Raw genomic sequence first — 18,543 nt, 5'->3', positions numbered from 1 at the left:
GCGCCCCGATCCGCCGCTGCCGCCACTCTTTGGACTGTCGGAATTATTTTTATTTCCTGCCTGCTGCCAGGTTGCCGCTTCGCAATTCCAGAAATAAGCAACACTCTTTTATTTAAAGGCACTTTGCACGCACACTTTCTCTTTTTCCTCCATCCGCAGACAAAAGAGGCAGGCTTTTCGCAGAAAAGGGAATGCTCAAGTTTCTCGCGATCTCTCTCTCTCTCTCTGAATTGCAGATACTCCTTCATGTTTCAGGAGGCAATCGGCTTTTTCTTTGCCAGAGTGGTTGTTTCACAAGATGTTCGGAATGTTTCGAGTGTGTTTAGTGATGTGTAACAAATTCCCATATATTTTTGATCGAATGAACACCAACCCTGAGGATTATTGAAAAATGGAAATTTTGTTTGTAATCTTATCACAGAAACAATTAATTGAGCAATTTGAGGGCCAGATTTTGCGGCACGACATTTATCATTTTTTATGTGCGTTCTCGTGCTCTGCGTAATTTGTCAATTTCTCCTAGCTTTTTTGCATTTCAAAGAGGTAAAGTATGCAGTCCGCTCGACGGCAAGGTCGCGCGTGTTGCTTGACTCGCCTGACGGCAGGCGCTTTGTCAAGCACACGCCAGAGTGCAAATTACAGTTCTAGATAGTGTCATGCAACGTCCATTATTACTCGTATTTTTTCTTTGATTTTCCGAGAATTTTCATATCAGGAACGATTCATCAACATTAAAACAAACAACCGTATTTCATCTTTAATTGCACCTTTTATACGTTTTATTAATTTTATTTTCAAAATCTTTCCTTCTCTTGAACAAACATTTCAAAAAGTTTTCAAATCCACATCTCGTGCCATTTCGCTGAGGGATTTCGATTACGTGTCTGTCGCTCAGCAGCTTTGGCAATTATCCGGTCAGATTCGCGTGACGAATTCATTTCCTGCCAAATTTCCACGCGGGAAATGAAAGAGGCGCGTCTTGAAAGACAGCCGGAACAACATCGATTTCAGTTTTTTCCCCCGAGGGCCGAAAGAGGAAAGAGCCGAGAAATTGTTTAAACTTTGCATGCACCTGAAAGCTATATTGAATGATTGATTTCGTGCCTTTTTTTTCTCTCCTCGTGGAGAGAAAAATCTCCTTTTCTCTGGGCACAGGTGGTGATTTATTTCGTCCGCTGCTTTTCTTCTATTTACTCGCTGTGAGCTGTGAGCAGAGCACAAAAAGGCCAAAATTTTCCGGCCGGACAAGAGACGGCCAGCAGAGATGGATTTTCTCTTTTTGCTTCATTTCCTAATGGAAAAGTTCTGCTTGCAATACACGGAGAAAGCAAAGCAGAATCTTATTAAAAATAATTTCTGTTCGCCAACTAATTCAATAGGATATGAAAATAAAATACAAATTTTCGTTCTGTGAAGGTAACTAAAAATACATCATGTTTAATTAAAAACGGAATTTAAAGTGTTTATTTGTTGCTTTAGCTTGTTCATCTGATTAAATGTTATTCCATTCCATTCAGCGCATTTAGCGCCGCTTTTCCTCCTCTGCGAGAGCGTTCGCGGAATCAATGGAGCGTATTTATGCCAGCAAATAGAGTGGTCTCAGTCCGTGTGCGGAGGGTGCTTTTGGGCGTATCGCGGCCGTTTTCGCGCATAAAGCACCGGCAGAACGAAATGGCCACCCAGATAGCCCGATTCCCTTCCTGCCACCAATTTTTTTTCTATTAATCTCTCCCGCCAATTGATTTTTCCCACCTCTACCCGAAGCGCCGCGTTCAGGTGCGAACTAAAAACAATTTTTGCCTTTGTTCAATATTCAACCTCCATTTCTGCATTTAAAATGCGGCTTTGTTATGCAAAACAGCCGTTTCATTAATATTCTCCGCTCTTTTTACTCTTTGGTCGGACGTTTAACTTTATTTAAAGAGCCTTATGTGACTTGCAAAGTAGCCACTAAGGCAAGAGCTACAACGTTTTTAATTAATACTATTTTTTCCATCATCAGAATTTCTTTCTAAAGTACTAATATGATTAGTATTATTGATTAAATAAAATCAGCAATTTAATTAAGTAGTAAGTGACAGTAAAATATTGTTTTGACAATTTCACTAACTTTACTTTTATTTTCAACTGATAAAAATTTGGAATAACAGTAAATGTCTGATTCACATCAAGATAATTAAGTGCGAACGCAAAATCTCGTTAAAACACACAATTTGTTGAAATAAATAATTTACTCATCCTCGAGCTAACAAGTCTGTCATGTTTACACGTGTAAATAAATAGATTTTCCGTAGCATCAAAACACTTTCAGCTTTTCCGAAAAAGTTTCGCGAGCAACGCAATTTGGCGGTAAACTCGATTAGCAGCCCCATTTTCGCCTGGGCCAAACTTTCTTCGCTGCTGATTCAGTTTGTTGTTTTGCACGGCGCGTTATCCGTAGGTTTGCGACTCCCTTTCGCTTCCACTTTGCCTGTTAGCGAAAATGGCTTCGTCTCTAACGAGCGAATTGCAGTCGACCGTAACTGTACTGATTATTACAACAATGGAAGCGGAGAAATGTTGGATTTTGTTCGTCTGCTCGAGAGGATGAGCATTCGTGAGCTGAATATCAAACAAGGAGTTAATTAGCGAATACATTAAAGCGAAGCATGTGTGCACTGTTTAAATTTCGAGAATACCTGTTGTTTAACCGAATCCTCGCTTGGGTCTGCTTTACAAATTTTAGAATACTTGAAACTGCAAGAAATTAGGTTTTGTTATTATTTCAGTGGCAAACCATGAGTTGAGTCTCCATCCTTTTATCCCTCTGAAACTCGGCTCACAATCAATCGGATGAAGGCCATTTCTGGTTCAGTGTCATTCCTCCACCAAAAGGGAGCTAATCAAGTTAGAGGTGAAAACAGCCCGTGCGATCGATTGCCGGATTTAGCGAATTAGCCTTTGGCCTCAACCTTTCGAGATTTGATCTAGAGTTGATTGATGGAAAGAAGCTTATCTGGCGTCCGAGCAAAAAGGCCAATGATGAATGTCGGCAAAAAGAGAGAAAGCCACCTGAGACAAGACGGATCAGAGCCAATTTATTCCTTCTCGCAGCGTCGACGTGGCTCTTGTTGCAAAACAAATATATAGTATAAATCCGCGCGCAAGAAAGTTATGAGAGAGCGGCTTTTTAATGGACAAACTATGCCAACAGTCTTTAAAGAGCCGACATTCGTTCTCGGCGGTGAGCAAGAACTTGTTTTCAGCCCGCAAAGCTGTGTGTTTGACCAGGTTGAGAGAATTGTACATACCTCAATTCGTTTTTTTCCCTTTCAACGTTGCAGCATTCCGCTTCGGGCATTTATTTTTTTCTTTCTATTTTTCGCTTTAACGATTTTGAGCGCGGTGGAAAAGTCATTTGGACACCTTTCCGCCTCGGCGATACAGTTGTTCTCGCCGCGCGAATGCGGTTTTTCATATTCTGCGTGGTGAGAGAATTGATGGTTTGTTACTGCGGGCAGACACGAACGAAATGAAAGCAGCTCTGCCTTTTGTTATCGCGCGCGGCATGAATTACGCGTTCCGATTTCACGCTCCCACCAAATTAACATCCATAAATATTTATTCCCTTTCTGAAACGATTCGGCTGCCAGAAAGAGATAAAAGCAGCAGGCCGATCTTTCCCATTTGCGTGCGGGATGAATTAAAATAAAAAGCGTCCGCTTTTTATAACGCAATAAGAAAGCGAGAGAGATAGAAAATCAACAAAATAGACAAGCCAAGAACGTTTTTAATACACTCGGCGAGAAAATTTATGGCTTAATCCGAGGAAAATGTTGCGACACGTGAAAAAATGGCTCCCGGGGCGCGAGACGCGATGTTCTGTACAAACAATGCCTCTCCGCATATTATTCTGGCGAAAAGTTCTCCCCGACGGTGGCGGAAAGAAAGTGGCTGCTTCTTTATTCTTAACGCCGCGGCTGCAGCCGCTCACAAAGCGCCCTTTGTGTCCGACTGGCTGAGTTTTGTGTTTTGGCTGCAAGTCAAGTGCGAAATAATGCGATTTGCCAGCCTAACTCGCTCTCACTTGCTTAGCCGGCCAAAAATTAACCCGAGCAACACCCAGCAGCGCCCCGGAAATATAATCCCGAGGCCAGAGGCACTTTCCGCACCGTGTGATCCAACACACGTGCACAAACCACCACCCAAAGCGCCCAGAGAGTCAGAGAGAAAAAATAAACACGAAATTACGGTGTTGGAAAGCAACCGAACCAGAAACTCTCGGAACTCGCATTATGCACGTTTATTTTCTTGATAATTTGGGAGGTAATATGAAAGGGGATTAATTTAGAGAATGACATCCTTTTGATAGTGGCATTCTAATCGATTATTTAGTGCTCACTGATTGAGTGAGTGATTAACAGAGCTGCGTTTTATTATTAAAGATCAATTAATGGCAACCAGGACTATAGCCAAATGTAGGATTAACTAAATTAGTAAGCCATTTGAGTTTCGACTCATGCTCTAACCTTCTCTAATTCCAGGTCTAAACATTACAAATTTGGGTTTGGCAAAGGGCGGACAATTAATTGGTTTTGAAGCAAACAGCCGGTTGGTAATTGTGTCAAATTGCTTCAAAACTCATTTGACAGTCCGAGCAACGAAACACTCACAGAAAAAATAATCAGTAATCGGTTTTTGCACATCCCTAACTATTGTTGATAGTTAAAAAAACAAAGGAAAGCCTCCACCAATTCTGCGAATGGAATAAATAAAAACATATTTTTTAAAAAAAATTATCAATCGCAGTTTTCATTGAGCAACTTTAAAATTTAGTCTGATTTTGCGCTTACATATGGACGACTAAAATCTTATTTTATGTAAAAAATTGTATTCATACAAGTTTTTTTTTAATTTTTAATTGGTAACAGATGATCTGGGAAGCTCAATTCAAAATGTTATTAAATTCAATTTAAAATACTTTTGATAGTATTTTCCATGTCATGTCCATAGAAATGAATTTAAAATTTCATGGCCTTATTAAAACATTCTACCTCTGAACTTTTGATTTGCATTTTATTCCTAATATTTCGTTGGAACACCTCTCCAGATTTTATTTCACAAGCAGAATAAAAATCAATGTCACACAGCCCGAGTAGACACAACAAACACTTGCGCAGTCACAATTTGTCTTTCATCGTTTTTATTTTTAAACAAAAAATGGCCAAAAATAAATTGTTGAGGATTAAATAGGCCGACAGCACTTTGTTTTATTTAGTCTGCCTCAAACGCGTGTTAATTTTGAAATCTCTTCCTTTTTAAAGGATTTGCCATGTCGCATAAAAGGATTTTGTCGAGCCGACAGCCCTTGACGGCAATGTAAATGAGCAGGAAAACAAGCAGTTTGCGTGCGGCACCATAGGAATCAAGGAGCGAATCACTGCGAGTGCGGCCTAGGAAAACAAAGGGCCTTTCGCGGTCAGTTTGGCTCAAGTGTTGCAAACTTTGCGAATGGAATCCAACACTGCTCTGCTCCAGCTCCCCCGTCGCGTATAAACACAGCTGCTTAGTTAATCAAGTAATTCAGCCTCGCAGGTGAATTGCCCGTTTTGCGCCCGCGGAGTAATAAAACCGGCGAGAGAGTGTAAGCGAGAGAAGAGAGCTGCATGTGCGGTTTTGTTCCGCCAGCAGTTGGCAAAGTGTAGTTAGCTCTCTCGTCGGCCGGGCCGGGCTGGGCGGGCGGGCTGCCGAGGGGCGCAATGCTGAGATTGTAACGCGATCCTTTGTTTCCACTTTTATCTCTCGCGACGCTCGAGCGAGAGAGGATTGTAAAATTCACCAAATTCACGCACCGAAATTGCCTTAGATAAAGGCGGGCGACGCAAAAAGGAACAGCTTCTTGCTTGTTGTTTCCTTGCACCTTGCGTGGTTCTGCAAAATTCTCGTATTTCCCATCTGTCAGCAGGTGTTGGGTTTAATTCAATGTTTTTCGCCACTAGAAACTCATTTCTGGAATTCAATTCATCGAATCTCACTTCTTTTGGTCGCAACCCCTATTTCAAAGGATCAACCGGTGCACAAAGAGGGCTTTACCACTGAAAACGGTTGGGGAACGAGAAAAAAATGATATTTTGGAGCTCTGGTATAATGACTAGCTTTTATGAAAGTTAAAAAACGCAGTCATTAATTTCTCGTAGAATTGAATGGCTTGGTCTGCAAACAAAAATTATTTATATTTTCCAAGGAAATATCAAAACTTCTACTTTTAGAATTTTTTGCTCAAATATTGAGAAGTGTTTAAAACTTCAAAAGAGTCGTTTTTCCTACAGTGAAACTTTCAAATGAGGTAAATTCTGGTTTGTAAAACATCAAAATTAAACAAATCGATTCAAAGACATTTTTCCTTTAGGAAATATTAAAATCTCCCCTTTTGGACTCCATGGCTTTAAAACAAATCATCATGATTGAACGAAAACTGGTTTAAAAATTCGATTTTTAAGTATTTAAAGGATTCGGATCTTCATTACTCGCTAACACGGTCAAATTTAAAATTTCGCCCTGGAGCTCTTACTGACATCGTTGCCTGCTAAGAGTTTCCATATTAGAAGAATCCAGGAAGCAATTTGCTGGGATAAAACGATTTTCTTCGCTTCCATTGTGTTGCTTCTTCATTATGAAATTTGAGTTGTTTTTGCTGTGGATTTTGCCTCTGGGAGAAAGTTTAGAAAGCAATTTGCAGTGCGCTTGTAGGATTTGGTTGGGCGTGGCGTCTCGGCCGAGATTAATTGAGCGCCGAGTTTGAGCGATGGGGGCGAAAGTTTGCGGCTAAATGCAAAAAAGTTTGCTGCGAAAATTGCCGGAAAATCGGTGCAAATCGGGCGTAGAAAACACGCAAATCCGCCTTTTAATCCGGCTCATTACGCATTTGCTGCCGTCGCGGAGATCTCCCTCCGTGAATAATAATTTGCGTCATCGAAATTCCGCTTGCGACGTTCCGTTTTGTCACTTTTCGGCCGCGAAAATTCGATTTTTGTTTCCAGAGACACAGAGGGGAGAAAGGGCGTGGCGAATTAGCTTTTGATTGGAAAGCCGTTTGGGCAAAAAGCCGAGTGACGCAGGCAGCGCGCGAAAAAGTGTGTGCCGCAGTGCATCCATAAAGGTGGAGCAGATTAAAAAGTTTGCTAATTCAGAAGTTGAGCCGTGTCGCACCTTTGTCGCCCGCTGAACTTTGCCGCTAAAAGCCGCCGAGTTAATAAAGGCAAACAATGGCGCTGGCCCTCGCCATCAATCAGCCAAAGTTCAAAAGCCGCGCGCGCCGAGTGCTGCTGATACGCCGCACATTATTGCAGTCTTGACATTTCAACACTTTTTCAAAGCATCCAAGCAAGAAGACTCAAAGTAAAAATTAAAATAAATAAACCAATATTTTAGGGATTTTCATTACTGATAAAAGGCAGATTCCAGAAAAATGGCAGATTTTTCTGGAAAACATGTTTTTTCGGTTTTTAAACACGAGGTACCCTGAAATTTGCTTAATTTAGTCCAGAGTTCGATCAGACTCGATTCATAATTCATGACTAATTAATATTTTTGAATTTTGGAACTCATCCCCCGCCTCCGGGGGTGGCTTTTTGGGCTTTTTGCTCAATACATTCACATACAAATGTTTGAGTTGATTTTTAATTATGTTGAATCAATAATGAAAATAAACTGGTGTTTGAAAACATAAAAATTAATTTATGCACTCGTGTATGGAGAGCGGTCTGAAAACAATTTATCACAGAGCAGTGACGAGTTGGCCTAGTTTTGAATTAATTTAGTGATTATAATCGTCGTTGACCCCGTTTCGCTGCATTGCAAAATCAGAATGCATTGTTTTCCGGCAGATATCTGGTTTAATTACTCGGCGAACAATCGATCGGCCGGAAAAAAATGCAGTCGGCGTGCGTTATTGTGTATGGGTGATTTGTTTTGTCACTTTCCGTGCCTCGGCCGACAAATGTTTCATTTCCCGCGGGCAAACAATCATTTTTCGATAGCCGCGTGTGCGCTCCGCAGCCGAGAAATTACAATTCGGCTCGGTGCCGTAAATTTTTATTTGCTCGGCAGCCGCCGAGAGGCAGTGAGAGAGAGATATCGCGTTAAATTTTATTCGGCCGCGCGTGCGATTGGATTATTGTTTGCAGTTTGTTTGATTAAACTTTATTGGGAGCGAGAAAGGGTTGGCGGCGGCTGATAATGGAGTGCGAGCGAGAGAAAAGGAAGCGAGCGCGCCGCTCGATAATGGAAATTCGCCGCTTGCTTATCTTGTAAATTGCAAAATAAACAAGGTGCGACAGTCGAGGCGTGATTTCATGAATATTCGATAAATTTTACGAGTCGTTTTATGCGCCCCCTCTCTCAGGGCGTCGAATCAAACGAAAATAAAAGGTCAGCAAGAAAGGGGCCGCTCGTAAAGCTGCTCGCTCAAGTTCAATTTGCCGACGGCTCTATTACCGCCCAGAAATTGCCGTTCGATTGGGCCGGCGCGTAAATAGCCTCTCCGTGCGTGTTTTCCTCACTTTTACCAATAACTCAGCAAACAACTTCTTTCGAGATCTAAAAGGTGAACCTATGTCGTACCAAAATAATTTTTTTATTATTTTGGTCGGATCAAGATTAATTCCTGTCCGTCCGTACAGAAAGCACTGCTCAAAATATTTTCTCATTCAAAACAAGGTGAACTTTATAATTTAAATCAAAACAATTTCAATAAATAAATTAATTAAAAGTGAGATTTTGCCGTTTTGATTTCCTGAGTTTCCTGGATTCGGATCAAACAAAAAGGCCATTCTTTTTGTCCGCCCTTCAAAGAATCCGCGCCTAATTTGATTATGCCTTACAAGGCTTTCACAATCAAAAAGACTACGAAAATCCATGCAGATTTCAGTAATGAAAAAAAACGCTCGATTTTACGACCGGACTTGTGAGCAAAGTGCGTAATAAAAAAATGATATTAAAACATGTGCGGTGATTTTGAAAAAGCATGCAGCCCCCTCCTTGATTAAAAGCTGGGATTTAAAGCGCTCCGGTTCGCAGCGGTCGTTATATCTCATATTGCCGGGTTTAATCAAGGCAGATTGCATTTGGAGCGGGCCGGGTCGTATCTTGGAAAGCCAATTTGATTTTGAGCCGTCGAATTTCCTCCCTGGTCCGGCCCGAGTGATGTTTCAGCATCGATCTCGAGTTAACAAGCTTGCAAATTCAGTGTACACGCGTTGGCAGAGAGAGTGTGTTGCCTGGATCTCGATGACGCCGAAGTCGCTCTTTCGATGCGTGAATGCTGCCAGAGAGAATATAACGCGTGTTGGTTCAAACTTAGCCGACGCCTATTATCGCGTCGCGCCGTGCAAAATTAATTATCGAGCCCATTATGCGCTGCTCGCTGGGCCGAAAAGTCGTTTCGCAATTTGCTCTGATTTTCCCCCGACCGTTTCCACGCGAGTTCTGCGGCGTTTTGCTCGAGTTGCACTGACTGAGAGTGGTTCTTGGAACTATGGATGTTATTTGAATCTTGGGATATTTCAAGAGGGCCAAGATATGGATTGAGCTTTGAACTAGCAAAAGCTTCTATTGATATGCCTGGAATTTCTGAACCACTAAATTAATCAATTCTAAAATATAAATCGGAATTAAAAAGTAGATAAATAATTTTCCTTGTAGATTTTATTTTATTTTTTGAAGTGGCTTCAAACCAAGGTAGGAATTGTTTAGCTTGATAATTTTTTTGAGGGAGACTTGAATCACTTGTAGGTGGAGGGTTTCGTTTTCAAGAAATTTTAATTTCGAATTAAAAAAATTCAACTTTCTCCATTTTTGCGAATGTTGTAAGCGCCAAATATCGAGGTTTAAAGCGTCAGAAATGCAAAAACTGCACACCGTTCGACTTGGCTTGACTTTCCCTGGTGAGCTGAATTATTTTTGTGAGGTGCTGGTGCTCACCCCTCAACTCTATTGGCCATAATTTCCTCCCCTGAGTCCAAAAATGAATATTTTAAATCTTTTATACCTGGAATTTGGAAATTTGACACTCCTGTTTTGAACACAGGTAGAGGGGTTCTAACACATTTTTCAATGGGTAACACGTCTGATGCGTTTACTGCCTTTCGGCGACAATTGAAACTGGGAAAGGCAAACAATTTTCCGAGATAAAGGGTAATCGCGGAAGCAATGAATGGGCCGTCAAGCGGCAATTTTAGCACCGCTAACGACTTAAAAGCACCTCGGCAAATTAAGTACAACATAAAGCAGCAGCGCATAATTAATTTTGCGCCATAACAAGTTGACGCACTCGTCACGCGGAATTGATAAGCAACGAATTGGATCGGCATGCAAATGAGTCGGTCGGGAATGATTATCCGAACGCCGTGTGTCCGTAACTGCTGCGAGTGTCGTTCTATTTTACGGCCTCGATGGAGTGGAACGAGCACTTTGGCTCGCGCTAATGCAGCCCCGCCGCTAAAGCAGCAGCAGCAGCAGCTTCTATTACAGCGCAGGCAAAACTATGTGTGCTGCTAACGACCTGATTCCGAAAAGCCCAAATTTAAGCGCTTTTTGACATGAGCCATCAAAAACTATTATCCCGCCCTCGGCCCTAAACAGTATAACTTTTCGTAAATGCGCGCCTGGGAACAAACTCGAAAAAACAAGAATTTTTCGAGTTTTTTATTTTTGCGAATATTGTCAGCTCCAAGTCTTCTAAACATCGGAATTTCAAAAACTACCCGCCATTAGGCTCATCTCTACCTTCCCTAACCAGCTGAAGGGTTTAAGAGGTGCTTACCCTCTACGCTTTTCAACCCCCTGCTCTCGTTTATGGCAAAAATGGCTTCCTCCGGACCTTTTATTTTTTAAATTACCCAACATGTGAAACATAACAACCCTTCAGCTGGTCGCAAGAGAGGTCGAGACGATTCTAACTGTGTTCAGTTTTTATAATTCTGATGGTCAAAACCCGAGTTTTGGAGCTGACAAAATTTTCAAAACATAAAATCGAGTTTTCAAGAGGAATTTCTCAAAAGCAAAAAATAATTCCGATCTGAAATTTTCACACAAGTCCACACATGTCATGGGGCAAAATTTAGCTTACGAAATTCCAAAATCTTAAGCTTTATTTCCAAAATTTTAATTAGAAACCAAAATTAACAGTTTGATTGGGCTCAGCGAAAGAAATCCAAAGCACAACTTCCCGCATAAAAAAATATCGCCTGAGAATGTTCTAAGAATAAACCGACTTCGCCCAGGATTAATCTAAAAAATTAATTATATATGAACTTATGATACGGTTTTTCGTGATACTGGATTAATCTGTAGATTAATTTAAGAGAATAACCTTAGAATGTTCCAGGATTATTCTGCCGGGCTTTGTTTCAAAAAGCTTTAAAGAATGATCTTAGAACATTCTCAGAATATACTTATGGATTAATCTTGGGATTGATCTAAGATTAATATTTAGCGTATCAAATCTTTACATAGGATTATTCTTTTCGGTTAATCTTGGAACATTCTTTGGTTATTCTAATATCATTTTAAGATCAACATAAAGTGCGACAAAAATTATTTCTAATATGTTCTTAATATTAACCTCGGATTGTTCCTAGAATATACCAAAATCGTTTATTATTGCGATTCATCTGGAATTATTTAAAAAATTACAAACTTCATTAAATGTAAAAAATATGCAAACTTTATTAGTTTTTAACCATATCACATATTACAGCTACAAAATTTTTTATTATACGATGCCAGCATCGCCGATCTTGAAGCCCAAACTGCAGAACTTTAACGGTTACATCTTTTTCAGTCCTGCAAAATATCTGCGGATGGCTTGAAGCTAAAAAAAGGGGAAGCGACTCATAGAAAAATATAAATAAAAGCTTATTTCAATTAGTTTTGCTTGGAAAATGGAAGGTTCAAGTATTAAAAGTGCATGCATAATATTTTTCCATTTTCCTTGCAAAGCCAATTGAATCAGAATGTGTAATAAAGCATGCCATTCTAAATTCTCGTAAGCGTAAAAGAAAAAATGTCACCGGTGATTTACATGGAAAAATTACATTTTTCCTCACCGATTTACAGTTTCCGCCACCCAAACTTATTTATGGGGTTCTAATTAATAACTTAAGGACTGGCGAGAATCCCATATATCAAAATATTGGTGGCGAAAACTGCATAAGTAGCGGCGAAAAGTGTAATTTTACCATAAAACCGTTGGATGTCAAAGTTGCGCGATCTATTCTAATTTCTTTGGACGCTAATCTATAAAATGGGACTTACCCTGTTAACCGCAAGATCCAGGCCATCCGTCCGAGTCCGCGGGACGTCCGTGTCCGTGTTGTCCCATACTGGCGGCGTCCGGCGTCCTGCGTCCGTTAATAACTTAAACTTTGATTTGAACGGCGGTTGACCGTTGACGCGTTAGACAAAGAGAGCGAAGCAGGATTTTGTAAGTCTCTTGCTGCTGCTGCTCGCTAGTCCTGCTGCCACCGCCCGTCGCCCCTCCCCCGCTCCACAACAGAGGCAGGCAGCAGGCTGAGCAGGCATTCCATGCAAGTGCGTGCATGCATGTGCAGCCGCCGCAACCACGCGCACACTAAAATCGCCCTTTTAACCCTTTTTGTCCTTCTGACCTTTCTTTCAAATTTGCCCGGTTGTCGGTAGCATTAATTAAGACTCTTTGTGTTAAGAAATTAATTTATTCAATCGCATTTATGATTTTTACCCTTTTTAATCTGGGCAGATTCTTTGAAAAATAAAGGCATCATAATTTTTTGTTAAGATAATGAAAAATTTGTTAGGTTTTAATATAAAAATTGAATCCATCGCATTAATTAAAAAAATATTTGCGAGAAAAAATATTTTTTGTGATAACGATTTCAAAATATTTAACAATATGGCAGTTCATTTTCTTGATTAAATTATGTTTCGTACTTATTTTTGTGTTTTTAATTGTAAGAAAAATATAAGTTCTTCTTTTTTCGGGTTTTTAAAGAATATTCTAGGAATATTAAAAAAATATTTAGAATTAATCTCAGAATGATCCATAGAATAATCTGGGGATATTCTATTAACTATATTCAAATTTCCCCTTTGGGATTATTTTAGGGATATTCTTGTAAATTAATCTCTAGATTGACTTTAAAACATTTTAAGATTAATCTGGATTCATTCTAAGAAAATTCCAAAAATTATTTTTTTGGATTAATCTCAGAATGATCTAAAGAATAATCTAAGGATATATTTTTTAGATTAATCTCTAGATTGATCTTAAACATTCTTAGGTTAATCTCAATTAATACAGGATTAATCCTGGATCAATTTTTTGGATTAATTTTTTCTGGTAAATTTTGATTAATCTAAGATTATTACGGATATTCCTGGGTTATATTTTTTTATGCGGGTTATTTTTGGAATTGCACTTCTTCTGGCCACTTTAAATTCAAATGAGTGGAGCTTTGATCGTGTTTTCAAATCAACAATAAATAATGTACTAGTGATTTTAAAGCAATAACTTTAAACCACTTTCAAAAGCCAAAAAACGACCTCTCCAATTCTCCCAAGCGAAAAATACAAAACAAGATCAGCTCCACCGGCTCCACCACTCCCGACTTTACGGGAAAATTACTCCAGTTCCATACTACAGGCGGTCAATCGGACCAGAGCAGTGTGCCGAAAAGCGCTTTGTTGTAGCCGAATTTTTGTGCCAGCGGCCACTTCAAAGGGGCGGTGGCATGAATTGCGCTCTAATTGCTTTTTGCGCGGCGGGTTCGAATTAAATTAGGCATGCTGGCTGGCTGCATGTGGCGGAATTTCATCTCGCAGTTTTTCTCTCCGGCCGCAGAAAATAGGCTTTCAGTCGATTTCCAATAGAGGAGTGCGCGAGAAAGAAAGTTTGGTGCGCGCCGGAAAAGGAGAGCAGCTACTTTCAATAAAAAAAGAACTACTCTGGATAATGGCGGGGCGGCGGGAGGAGCTGGCTGCACACGCACGCGGTAGAGAATATACGGCGGCAGAAAACGCGCGCGAATTACGCACACGTCGGCAAGCGCTAATTGGAAAAGTTGAACAAGAAAGAGAGGAATGAGATTAAACGCTGGATATAAATCAAATCAGCGTCAATGTGTTTCTTTTCTGACTGGGAGAGAGCGCGAGAGAGAGAGAGAGAGAGAGGGAAGCGCGTTGGGCCCCGCCTCCTTCAACCCTATACTCAGCGCGGCGTTCAATCTGAATGCCAATTAATTAATTTTCTCTAAAGACGCGCACGTCGACTTAAGCTGCCAAATCGTTGCGATTCTCAGTAATCAAATATTTGCTCAAGACCTTCTGCTACAGGGGTCGGAGCTAATTGGATTGAAATTTATTAAAACGGGCATGGAAAGGTACAAAAGATTTTTTTTAATTGAAACAGCGACAAGAGCGTCTGGATTGGTTTTAGTCTATCATGGACAAGATAAAAAACTGCGATTTTATTTAAAATATTTCACACCATTAATTTTGATGCTGATTAACCAGATCGTTAATCCCTTTCATGATTTTCATTATTAATTTGTAACGTTGTTAAAAGGGTAAAATAAATTTGCTAATATTCAACTCTGGAAAATCACGTTCCGAACGTAGCAATTTCATTTTACTTGGATTAATCATTTTTTTAAATTTAATCAGTGATTTTTTTGTGATGCGAATAACCCATTTTCTGCTACAAATTCGCAAATTCCAATTACCATTTTTACAATTTAAAAAAAATGAAATAGAAGAATAAAACGGCAATCCGACAAGATGCAGCTTTATTTAAATCAATATCACGATTATTTCCTAATGCATTTTTAGTTTTGAATTGATTTAAGCAACATAATTTTTAAAGTGGCAGCTGATTTCGCTCTTTTCATGCCAAAATCGCCAGCTGTACATTCATAAAGATATTTTATCAAGACATTTTCAATTTTCCTTGCAGCTACATTTTCCAAATAAAAATTCGAATCTAGCTTCAGACTCAGTCGCCTCTTTGCGCCCGGCGGCGCTCTCCCTCTCTCTCTTTTTACAAAGTGAACAGATTCGACCCTCCGATTTTAATTAGAGCGCGATATCTATCACAGGTGCATCGCACTGATTGAATTTCTCGCTCACTTGGCAGGCTGACTGGGTGGCCCTGCTCGGCAGTTGTCTCTGTCGGGCAGGTCGGTTGCAATCGAAGCAGCATTAGTGGCTTAGCTTTAATTACCGCGCGGCTGCCGAACGCGAAATTACGCCGGCGGCGGATGTGCTGGCTGAGCGCGATTATCCTCCGAGCACATTCCCGTATTGTAAACAGCAGCCTGGTTGGCTTTATCATCTCGTCGTTGTCAAAGGGTTCAGCCACTTGATCGTTATCGCCCGCCAATTAATCAGCTCCCGATTCGGCTCTGAATTTGCATTTTTAATTGGCCTCGGAACACGCTTTAATTTGCTGCTCTAGAGTACTCTCAGAATAAGTTTTTATCAAACGTTTTTCCAAAAGTGCTATACTGACAGAGAAGACGAGAATTTTTTAATATTTAAGAGCAAATATTTGCTGCCGAGTCTGGAGATCAAATTAATGTTATGAAACAGATTTCCGAGAGACGCGAAGGACGCTTTTTTGTTTTGTTTTGTTTCGATATTAAATTTATTCCACGGCATCGCATTCTTAGGAATGAGATGTTCGTCGATAAGGCAATATTTTGGATTTGTTGAGTCGTGAAACATTTATCGATTCATGTGGTGCACGATATCATCTGCGTAATAAAAACCGGGCAGATAAAACGCTGATAAATTCGCCATGTTTTTCTTTTTCCACCCAGACCCTTTTGCGAAATTCTTTACGGCCGAGAGCACGACGTCTGGAAAAACTCAAGCTATCCTCGCAGCCGTAGCAATTTTATGGCAAAATCGAAGAGCCTTTAACGCAGGAGCTTGCAAATAATGTCCCAAACTAAAATCGATAGGGCGAAACCAATATTTATAAATTTTCGAAAATTGAAGCAAGCCAGAAGTACAGGATCCCAAGGTGCAGTTCAAAAGGGCATAAAACACGATTCCAGGCTGGAAACTAGGACGGTTTTTGTACATATGAATCGAAATCTGTAAAAGTTTATAAAATTGAACCGACAATCTCTATTTTATTTTTTGAATATTTTTAAGAAAAAACACTTCTGTTAAAATATGGAAAATCTCTTGTTTCGAAAAGTTCAGGTAAATTTAATTTAATGAATTTATTATTAACTAACAAGGAGAACAAGCTTATTAATCTGAAAAAAATGTGTTTTTTGCTACAGTTCGATGGTGTTTGATCAAATGTGAAAATTTCCCGGGTCGCAAAATCCACGCTTTTGAGTCATATTTCAAGAAATTTCAAATTGCCATGATATTTTGAAAAGTGATCGGATTCCACATATTATTTATTTAGAATATACTCAGCGAGATGATTTTTATACTTTTTCAATTGCTAAATGATTTTTTCTAAAATTTCTGACAGAAAAGTGCTCTGGGAAAATCGAATGCTCAAAAAATGTGATGGCTTGTGGTAGAGTTTTAAATTTTACTAAGTTATTTTTCATAAAATCAAAGCTAAATTTTGGCCATTTCAACTTTTTTGCGTCCTGGTAGGTTTAAATCAACATTTCGATCGGCTTTTCCGGGAAATTAGGCAGAGGAACATATTTGTAGAGTATGAAAATAATTTTAAATTTTATCAGCTTGCCGAATTTGAAAAGTTTTTTGATCTAGCACTCATCGCAGCCAAACCTCGTATGTAATTCGTCACTATATTTTCAATTTCAAAAATTTATTCAATCAAGATAAAAAAATTTCAAGATTTTTTAATTAACCTAACAGCTGTCACAGCCTTCAAAATTCGAGATTTGAACGTCCATTACTCAAAAACAGCAAATAACGGAAAGGGTTCCACTGGCATATTTTCATCTTATTTTAAACTTGCCTGTATGATCGTTATAAGTAAAAAAATCATTTTTTTTCGGATCAATAGGTGTGTTCTCCTTGTAAACAAACCCATCGGTATTTTCCAGCTTGAATCACGGGACAGGGTGGATTTAAATGCAATTTCTGGGGCCGAACGGGTATTAAAAAGGTGCGACGGGAGGAAAGAGTTTGAGACTCACGTTAGAATGCGCCACAAGAGTCTGACACTGCGCAACGGACTATTGTGGTGCTTGAGGCAGGTGGCCACCAAATTGCCGCCCTTGCCCGGCGCCATTTTCGACGGAGAGCCCTTGTCGCTCATTGCTCGCCACGTGTCCCGCTGCTGTCCACTGGCTGGGGGTGGCCGGCCGCCGCGGCCACGGCCAAACCGACTAGCATCGCTCCGCGCCCGCCAACCAACTGATCAGTGTCGAGACGGGCGCAGCGGCGCCGGAGACAGCGCGGCGCCCGCGCACCCCCACCCCCGGGCCACCCCTCGGCCGGCGCTGCGCTTTGCAGTGCCGTCCAACATAAACAATGGGTGTCACTCGCATTGAAAGCCGATTGTTTCGGAGCATGCCGAAAATGATGGCCTGATTTCCAGAGAGAAATTCGAGAACTCTGCGAGTCATATCTTTATGTAGAGTAAATAAAAATGAATATTTTTGTTAAGCTGTTTATTTTAATTGATTAAAGGAGGCGAAAAGTGAGATGGTTATTGCCAGGAAAAAATTATGTTTGAGGTGTTTAAAACAAAGGGAGGGTTGGTACTGAAAATTGGTAATCACTTTAAATTTTAGATTGTTAAATCTTCGGAAGAAATATAATTATATCTATGGACTATGCGAAAGAGGAACCCTTGACAAGTTGACAATTTCAGGTTGAAATTACGAGAGTTGCCTTTTTTGCACGGTCGTTCTCCTGCATTAATTTTCATTTCACGGAATATATTTTAGCAGGATGAGTTACACAAAGGCTGACGGGTAGGAAATTCGTTGAGAGGTGGGACAAAGTAGCTCAAGAGCCACTACATAATAGAGCAAATCTGATTATCTCATTAGAGTAGAGCAAATTGCTCGGTCGAATGCAAATGACACCCGAATTGGGTTTGATTTTGGCACTTGGAGCACCGAGGGAGGAGTTGGCAGCAGACGCTGCACCGGCAAACCCAATTAGGCGCATCTCCCTGACACTGCAGCCGCCAACAATTGCGCCATTATTGCATTAGACGCCTCCTGGGCCCTCAACCCAAGTCGGCGGCGGCGGCAACCTCCAGGCCCTCATCTGGCGCAACGGCCAATTAATATTTCACTCTCTGCGAGGCGCGCAAAAACCTGCCCTGCTTCCCTATTTTCTGTTGCTGAGATTGCTACAATAACAACCATGGAACGCGAACTCTAATTAAATCTATAAAATGCGTAGAGGTACTTCCAGGATTTTTAATTTCCTTCTGTACATAATTTATTAATTCTTTCCACCGAGCCGATCAAAAGGGTCGGGAATTCATCCTACTGCGGTATAATTGCGATCCTGTTATAGGAAAGGAATCCTCTTTAAGGCTATAAAAACCTATGGTCGAATTGCTCTCTTGGC

General features: G+C 40.3%; 1 protein-coding gene across 3 annotated transcripts in view; it reads right to left on the bottom strand.

The window, feature by feature from the left end:
* homer (protein) overlaps positions 1–18,543 on the bottom strand; it is a 78,816-nt gene that overhangs the window by 38,770 nt on the left and 21,503 nt on the right. The window contains exon 1 of one of the 3 annotated variants that reach the window (XM_065487852.1): positions 17,151–17,384. The exons of 1 other annotated variant lie outside the window; for it this stretch is intronic. In XM_065487852.1, coding sequence (XP_065343924.1) covers positions 17,151–17,272 — 122 coding nt within the window. In that variant the 5' untranslated portion in view covers positions 17,273–17,384. Of the gene's footprint in view, positions 1–17,150; positions 17,385–18,543 lie in introns of those variants that run through there. One more of the 3 variants, XM_065487853.1, reaches the window with a different exon arrangement.

Source organism: Cloeon dipterum, chromosome 4 (assembly GCF_949628265.1).
Source record: "Cloeon dipterum chromosome 4, ieCloDipt1.1, whole genome shotgun sequence".
Classification (NCBI taxonomy): Eukaryota; Metazoa; Arthropoda; class Insecta; order Ephemeroptera; family Baetidae; genus Cloeon; species Cloeon dipterum.
Note: the sequence above shows the minus strand (reverse complement) of the source record. Positions and strands in the feature narration are given on the sequence as shown.